Source organism: Polyodon spathula, chromosome 5 (genome assembly GCF_017654505.1).
Source record: "Polyodon spathula isolate WHYD16114869_AA chromosome 5, ASM1765450v1, whole genome shotgun sequence".
Taxonomy (NCBI): domain Eukaryota; kingdom Metazoa; phylum Chordata; class Actinopteri; order Acipenseriformes; family Polyodontidae; genus Polyodon; species Polyodon spathula.
Window position 1 is genome coordinate 38,609,661 of NC_054538.1, and position 9,173 is coordinate 38,618,833.

Here is a 9,173-nt window from a genome sequence, read left to right on the forward strand (position 1 = left end):
ACATATGTTTTAGTTGGTGCCTTCTTCCAAGTATTCACATTATTTATAGTCATAAATAATCCAGTTTAAAACTGTTGTGTTCTGCATCATTTGGAAATACAATTTTGTCATATGTGAATATACCATGTTTGTTTTAAGTATTAAGTGATTGCAACTGACATTTGATTTGTCTATTTATTCTTCCCTAAAATCTTTTGAACTTCAAATACCCGTGTAGTTTACCTTTCTTTAATAATAGATATTTATAAAGTCATTGCTAGATATATAGTTCTAGGTAAAGCCTCACATGTCCATTGAACATGTCTGATTAACCTGCTGATTTTATGCAATTTCAAATGTTTTCTCTGAGCATATACTATTAAATAGTATTATACAGGTACTAAGAGAAAACCACATCTGTATGGTTCATTTGATTCTGGGAACCTGACACCATTGAAGCATTCCTAAAACTTTAAAATGACTTAGCATTTCCTTATCACCCCCTTAGTAGCAAAAGTATTTTGGCAATTTTAAAACTGATCTCTTACCAAGTTGTACTTGCCATAGCTTGGCTCAGGTTTGAATTATGATAACCACAGCTGATTCAGATAGTACTGAATTGCATTCATGTAGTGTTGTATGTATATATGTATGTACTGCGTGTTATCCTTTTGCAGTAGGAATTTTCATTTTTTCAATGATGTTTCCCACCAGTTTCCCCTTTGGTCTGTTACTGTGGTAACTATACAAAAAAAAAAAAAAAACTCACAGAGACCCACCTAGAGGAGTGTCGGGAAAAGTAGACAGAAGTCCAGTCTGTGAATTATGGAGTGGAACAAAAATGTTTCAGAGTACACTTTGGTAGGACAGGAACATCAAGCGGGCAATTGAAACAGTAATGATATGATTATACAAGGCAGAGGGTAAAGATGTGTGTGTGAGTAATGTGTAATGCAGAATTAGAGTATAATTTCCACACACTAGCTACTAATGTAAGGTTTACGCACTTTAGCAATAAAAACAAACCATTAAACGTGCAAAAGTCTAACACTGTCAGGAAGTATAAATTCATTTTTTGAAACTCAGCAGTTGCTATACAAAGGCTGCCTCCAGAAGTCAATAAAAGCAACAATTGGGCAATGGTTTTACTGTAAAGCAATTCAAGGACTATTTTCTCTTTGTATTGTGGTCAGGCTCCTCCAATGCAAATGCAGTCCAGATGAAGCTCTGGTTCATAGTAATGAACTAAATAAGAGGCTTCAGGGCAAATCCTCCATCAAACCCAGTGCCCAAAATCAGCCACATTGAAGCTTGAGCAAGTAGTGGTCAGTCCACATGTTGACGTGGGGAGGGGGTTACAGCAGTAAAGACTGCAAAATCTTAATGATGTTAGTAAAACCAAAGTCATCTGAGAAATTTTACAAGACGTGTGCTGACCACATTGTGCATATAAAACTAGGCCAAAGGTTACAAAGCAGATCCCTTTTAGACCCTACACTGTTAAGGGCTGCGAGTCAACAATAGTAATTAGCCTGGAGATGAGCTCTATGAAAGCTCTTACTATTGACCAGGGGAGATGGGAAGATGCATGTTGTAATTAGACAGAATTTATATTCTGCTTTACCAATTTCCAAAAGAGAGATATCACTATCACACTAACATGCCGTTAGCCGTAGTTTATGAGCACAATTTAAACAACCCCTATGGACTGGTTTCTGGAAAGGAATAGAATTGCAAAATAGGTAAATAAAAAATGATATTAACAAATATATATTTTTTTTGTTTATCTTCTTCAAGGGTTTATTAAGACAGACCATGGGGATAATCATTGTATTTCAGGACGAAGTACCTTTTTTGATTGTTATGTATTGATCTGTCATTAGCTATAAATAGAAGCCAGAGTAATTGATGAGCTTGTGCATTTAATACTTTGGACATACCTGTGTAAAATGCGAACTGGTCAAGGTTTGAAAAAATGGAAACTGGGAATGCACATCAATTGTAAAAAAAAAATAATAACAATAATAATAATAATAATAGTAAGTCCTAAGCGAAACTGCTATTTCTATGCATGTGCTTGTGTTTAGGCAAACCTTATTACTAAAATATCTGTATCATAAAATATACAGTCTCTTTGAAAATCCTAATGAAACTATCTACATTGTCTAAGTGTACATAATGATAATAAAAAAACCTGCCACAATAATTAAATAAATATAAATACGACTTTTGAATTGCTTAGCAATGGCTGGAAGTAGGGAGGTTTTCAATCAAAAAACAAATGTCAATATCTTACACAAGAAAATATAAGAATATAATCATTCTACTAATGTTTGCATATTGTGTATTTGTACTTAATAGACCTACAAAACAGCTTGTAGGTCTATGCTAGCTTTTGTTTCACATTGTTGTAATTACAAGCCTTGTTTTTAACATAGTATTATGACTAGATTTATTGACATAGCAGAAATGCTTTACAATATGCCAGTTTCGTAACTCAACATATACTGTCAAGGTCTATCTCAGCCTTCATTGTCAGTCTTTATATATTTAATTTACATAAAGATGCTCAACAGCTGCAATGCTTCCTTAAAGAGTGCTTTGTGAAATTAGTTCAATGTTCATGCTTGAACTCACTTAACGACGAATAACGAGTCCATTTTGCCTCTAGCGGATGTCTAATTGAACCACCTGTAAACTGCAAGAAGCTTTTCTATGTTACAATGTTGGATTTATTTATTTACTTTTAAGTACAATTACTATTGTATGCATACCAGACTTGCAAACCTTCATCTCATTATCTGAAGGCTTTTAAAAAGTGCTGTCAAAAGAAAAAAAAGAAAAATAAATAAAATCTTTGAAATGTGCTGACCTTGCCTCAACACGTATTTATTTAAGCTGCTACCAATTTGTTTGTCATATTTTGCCCAATTTTAATATTGTATGCCCACCCTCCTTTTGGGGCCACATTCCTGAGGCTTTATACAGTCTTCAAATTATAACGTAATATTGAAATAAAAATGGGTTTTGTTGTGTGGCAAAACCAGAAAGTATAGGTATATTTATAATGCCAGTAATACTATTTTTCATCAAAATTTATAGATATTTTTGACTTGCAATTAAGACTTTTCAGGAATAGGAAGAAAAAAAAACCTTAAATACCAAACTAAAGGCAAAGTATGTGTGCATTAGAACTGATTGCATAAGTACAAATGTTAATATTATATTTAACTAGCATAAGAACGAATTGCATTGTGTACTGTTAATAATGTCAGGGAAATGACTTAACACTTTTCTGCTGTCAGTTTCAATGCTATACAGTATACTGCTTGGTGGGCTAGTTGTGTGCAGTTTTGACATAATCTGTTATTCAATTTAAGATGAATATTGTTAACTAATTATACAAAAATGAAATAAATAAACTTTTCCATGTCTGGTTTTTCGACAAATTTGCATTTCTTTCCAGTCTGGAATAAAGATTTTACCCAAATCTGACTGGTTGAAGGATTGTGGATAGGCCCCAAGGAAATTTTTAAAATGTACATTATACAAGTCTTGAAAATATAAGTCAAGGCTACACAGGGTTTAAAAAGGGCAATGATTGGTGGTAAATCATGTTTATATCAGCCTCACTCCTTGTCCTGAAATGTCAAATACCTCACACCATGTTACCTTCTGACTGACCACAAAAGCTAACTTCTCAGTACATTTAAAAAAATATAACTTAAAAACCCACTTTGGGAGGACTAAGTACCCACACACTAAGTATGTCTCCCTTGTCTAGTAATAATATATATGACACCCAGAATCTATTTCTCTGTCCACGGTTTAACAGCTCATCCAGCTAAACCATGGTTTTCCTTTAATGTTGAACATTATGGATCATTAGCTTTATGAGACCCTTCTCTAACGTATGACATTTACAGTAGAAGTTTTCTGGTAGTCATCTTGTGTATTTTTAAAAAAATGCACACAGTTAAAACATCTATACTTTAAAAAAAAAAAATATGTACAAACCCTATATTCTTCTTATGATTACATATAAATACAAATGAGCTATTTACTAAAAAAAAGTGGTTATAATAGTAATAAATACAAAATAATAATCTGAGCATTATACTTCAATGTGCTGGGGTTGAGCCCATATACAATGTACATCAGAAATACATCAATCAATTAAAAAGGAATAATTCTCTGATTAAAATATTTATTTTCCCCAATTTCTTTTTTAATAGACACACACACACACACACACATTATATATATATATATATATATATATATATATATATATATATATATATATATATATATATATATATATATATAATTTTAAAAATGTTTTTTTTTTTTTTTTTTTTTTTTTAATATATACTGTATAAATAAAGTGTTCACTGGGAAATATTTAAATGTCGACAAGATTGCTGTTCAATGACAGCCACAGCCCTCCACAACCATATCCTGATAGTTCTTTAATACAACTTTTTCATATTCATCAAGATAGAGCATAGAAATTGCGCTGAGTTCTGTTGGCACGCAGCAGGCCTTGGGGATATTTGAATTTACTGAGTTGACCAAAGTCTGCACAATGGCGTGATTTGTTGAATTTAAGTGATCTGCTAATGGAAATGGACACTCTCCTTGGCAGTAAAAGGCATGGTACCCTGGTGGGGCAACTATCCAGTCATTCCACCCAACGTCACTGAAGTCCACATATAAAGGGTGCCTCCTACAGCTGGCTTTAAGCCTCTTTTTTTGCTTTGGCTTCCCTTGCCGTTTCTCCCTTTTATGAAGAACATGTCCTTTACCATCATGGCTAAAAGTCAGCAATAAGGGCCTCACTTGAGGCCAACTTTCTTCGTCATCATGCAAAGATCTGCTGATCCGTACATGCTTTTTTGAGTCTCTCCCCTGATTGTCTAAGTGGACAACCTCCACCATAAACCCATGGTTGGCATGCCCGTGCGTGATCCACCTCATGACTGCTGGACTCACATCAAAGCTCTCCCATTTGCTCTGACTGTGTTGCACCAGTCTAGTATCTAGAAGTCTTGTTATAGGCTCCTTTGAGGAAGATGCTGGTTTTATAACTTCATAAATGTTAATGCGATGATAGCCACTGCTGTTTGCAATGGCATCCTGGACCTGATTCCGAAAAATCCTAAGTTCTGCAGACACGATAAGCTCCTCCCCTGGAATGGATGTAAGATTAAAGAAGAATAGCTGTGAAGTTTTCTCACTTTTGCCAGACAGCTCCTCCAAGGGCTCTATTGATTAAACAAAAAGGACATTTTGATTAGGATCAGTGTTGTGCAGTACTGAACTGCATGAAAAAGTAAATACTTTTTTTCAGGTACATGATCACAAGACACCTGGCATAATTGTTTACACTGCTTTAAACATTTGATCAAACAATTTTCAATAAGGGAGAGTTGTAATATATATTTCTATGGTAATATTTAAAATAAATCAAACTGTCAATTTACAGGATTTATTTATTTATTTATTTTGAGATCCCTGATAATTGCGGTAGGCTAAAGGCGTAATTTGGCTAGGTACTTTCAAAGCTAGAAAATCTATTCAAAAGAAAAATTGTAAAGCTGGTCTTGTCTTAAAATAGGAATGGCAGATTGCCATAACAGGTTAGTTAGTCTCTGCCAAATACATGTCCTTTTAATTCCATTAACATAGCATTGGGCTGCATAGCCTATACCACGAACAACATCTGTTATTTAAATATCTTTGATAAATGACTTCTAGAAATTGAGACATTTCAAAATAGGTGGCAGCATATCACTTAATGAGTAAGATTTAACTCAAAACTAAATCAGGAGAAAAACATGTACATGTATTAACACTTAATGCATAATGTTAACACATGGTATAAAACACCTATATTAAAATACTAGCCTCATACTCTGTCAAGTTTAAATTTCAAAACAAAAACAGGAAAATGGCACAAAATATGAAAACTACACTCTACCTAAAGTAAAACATATTAATATGATTGGAAAACCAAATGCAATATTCTAAGCACAAACAAACTTGCTGAGTGTAAGCAACACTGAAGATACACTGTACCCTAACCTGTACATCTGATACCTTACAAACTGCCTGCTGGAGAAAATTATTGTTTTCAAACCCCCAGGTAGAACTAGCATTAATAATTCAGTCACCTGTTAGAATTCAGAATGGACAATGGTTCAGAACCTTGTGCTGCCAAATAAAAAAATAGAAGACCGGTCTCAATATGCAAAGTCACTGGGACGTACATAACTGCTTAAAACTAACACATTAAAATATAAAAATATGGTTAAAATGCCGAAATAGAAACTAAACAAAAAAAAAACTTTCAAGAATGACCAAACCCGTACACATGCACATACAGATACATACATCTGTTCATATCTGTGGAACTATCTGAAAACTGGACGACTGATTGATCAATTAATATTTCACGGGACTAGTTAAGAATTAGAAATGATCTAAACCTACCCAGCTCAACAAGCAGTTTCTAGATGAATAGCGCAACTCGATCTTAATTTGATATCTGTCATATCCAGGTGTTTTTGTTGTTGTTGTTGTTGTTGTTTTTACCCAAAAAAATTCAACTTTTTATTAACTAATGTTAAAATAATTTTATAAAAATTTATATATATATATATATATATATATATATATATATATATATATATATATATAGAGAGAGAGAGAGAGAGAGAGAGAGAGAGAGATTCTTTTTTTTAATGGTATATGGTACAGTTCAAGTTGACGTATACACAGTACAATGTTTATTTAACCTTTTAAATTGATTTCGTGGTTAGTTACTGCGGTGTTGACATGATGCGATATGCATGTATTTTGGCTATATGGTTTTTAATTGTACATCAAGTCTAAAATAAATAATCGCATTAAAATCAATAAATATGCGGTATTATTATTAGCCCATGGATCTGCAAATTGTACAGTCTCTTACCTTCATGGTGAAAACTCCTAACTGTGTTTGCACGGCTGGCAGACCTATCTGGGTACTGGCTCAAGGCCGATCCGGGACGATAGGGGCTTTCCTCCCCATCCCCCAAATGCATACGATAAAGGTCCAACATGTATTGCGGGATCACTGCGTTCTTGCTCGGATTTGGTCTCCGCTTCAACCCAAACATATTGAGCAGCCGAAGTTCAAACTCATTTAAAATGTCCTCAGATTGTTGCGGGCTTTGTCGACCCGACTCGCTGAATTTCCTTCGGCCGACGTCCGGAATGAGCCCGGCAGAACCTCCGACCAGTACCTGGCAGAGCAGAAGCACCATCAGAGCACGGACCCCGGCGACCATGATCAATCTGTAGTAGAGAGTAAAACTGTGCGTCAGTATTTTATAAACACTTCAGTATTCCGTTTGACAATAAAACAATGACAGGTTACCTTAAAAAAAAAATACCTTAATAAGTGAGATATGATCATGAAAGCATGGTAACCTCAGCTTTCAGGGGTATTCAGAATTCAAAGTACCACTGGGTAAAATAAAAATAAAATAATAAATGTGCTTTGATATAAAGAAAAAAGTATATCCCCTTTAATTACAAATGAAACGTGAAATGCTGGTAAGAAGGACATAGATATGGGTTAAACACGCAGTGAATGGGTTAGGGAATGAGAACAATGAAAGGAAAAGATGTAAATATAAAAGATAAAAAAGCTAAGGAAAAATCAAAACAAGGGAACAGAAACACCAAGACAAAAGCACATCAGAATAACAACACTGGGCAAAAACAAAGTTACGAATCGTTTTTATGCCTTAAGAACATTATAAAGAACCACAAAAGAAGTCAGGATCAAAGAGATGCTGAGGCTAGAAAAAAAGATAAATAGGAAAGGAGTGCGTTGCACGTGTGTAGTTGAAGCTGTTTACGTTACGTGGGGTGAAGGTGTTGTGTCTGCAACAGGATTAGATCATAGAGTTGCAGGCAAGCAGGCAGGCATACAGGTGTTAAATCTACACGAACCTGCCTCCACTGCTACCGGCACAAATCAAAGGGGTAAAAACAAAAACAAATAACAAAATCAGCTACCTTTAAGAAATTGTCGATCGACTAAGAAGCACTCTCTGACATGTCCATTGAAACAATTTCCACATAAATGTCAGAAAGGGTAATGTATTTATATATCCAATGTGAGCTCCTTAAAAAAAAAAAATACTGCGTTATAGTTGGAAGTGTGTATGCATCATTCCTTGACTGCTCTTTTCAATTGTATTTGAAGGTGTTTCTTATATATAGATATAGGCATGTAGTCCAAGGTAACGCAAATTAAAGTCGAATTTGAACAACAAGCGGTCTTCTGACGCTCCTGTTCTTAATTCTTTCCATTGCAGACCCGCTTCTCCGTGGACCAGCAAGCATAGGTGCTCTGATCTGATTATTACCTACAAGGAAGCGTTCAGTCCGGTCGTTGGTTTGCCTGCTTAATGGTAGTCCGATACTTTCCACATTACTTAGTGTTATTATTCCACACAGCTATCCTACAGAAATCAGAAAGCCTCCACAGCACAGCTAGTTTCTTCTTACACATATTTTAAGTAGCTGTGAAGTAGGTAGACGAGAAAGACTCGAGTCAAACTTTTCTGATACGAAAATATCACTTGCGTTTTCTCCCAGAAAAAAAGAAAAACAAAACAGGCAATATTATTTTTTTAAGTGTGTCCAATGGACTGTAATAAAATGAATAACAAAACCAATTTTTAGGGAGCTTATAATGTATTACCACTCATTACAAAATCCAATGTTACGACTGTTTGGAGTGTCCCTGCCTTAGCATGCAATGGCTCAGTATACGAAGTCCCGCCCTTCCCGAGATGCTGTCACTCCCACCCGTTACAGAAACTTTTTTTTTTTCCAATTAATTAAAGTGTAACTGCGCTGTTAAATATTTTTAGTTTTGTGTTTAATATGCAAAGTGAATGGCTAGAGACAGTTTAGGTCACAACAAAAGCTCATGATTTGTATTAGTTAAAAAAAAAAAAAAAAAAAAAAAAAAAAACAGGGAAACTTACCCTGACATGTTTAATAAACTGACTCGCGGGCAATTCATATTAATTTGCTATAGATTAAAGCCCACGTACTAATGACTTTATGAGAACATATCCAAGGTAATGATTTGCCTATAACAATCACATATAAACAATCAAAAACACACA

General features: G+C 34.5%; 1 protein-coding gene across 1 annotated transcript; it reads right to left on the reverse strand.

The window, feature by feature from the left end:
- Window positions 1-4,325: 4,325 nt before the first annotated feature.
- LOC121315932 (bone morphogenetic protein 2-like) lies at window positions 4,326-8,736 on the reverse strand. The gene is made up of 3 exons (XM_041250548.1): window positions 8,050-8,736; window positions 6,956-7,320; window positions 4,326-5,246 (listed from the first exon to the last, which is right to left on the reverse strand). Exons 2-3 carry the CDS (start codon window positions 7,311-7,313, stop codon window positions 4,408-4,410), a joined length of 1,197 nt encoding a protein of 398 aa, XP_041106482.1. The 5' UTR covers window positions 7,314-7,320; window positions 8,050-8,736; the 3' UTR covers window positions 4,326-4,407.
- Between the last annotated feature and the right edge of the window lie 437 nt (window positions 8,737-9,173).

What these genes read in the sequence shown, in the direction of transcription:
- LOC121315932 (XM_041250548.1), bottom strand. Translation starts at nt 7,313, where the DNA reads ATGGTCGCCGGGGTCCGTGCTCTGATGGTGCTTCTGCTCTGCCAGGTA. An exon ending in TAGGAGTTTTCACCATGAAG is followed by an intron (nt 5,247 to 6,955) that starts GTAAGAGACTGT and finishes TTTAATCAATAG; the next exon opens with AGCCCTTGGAGGAGCTGTCT.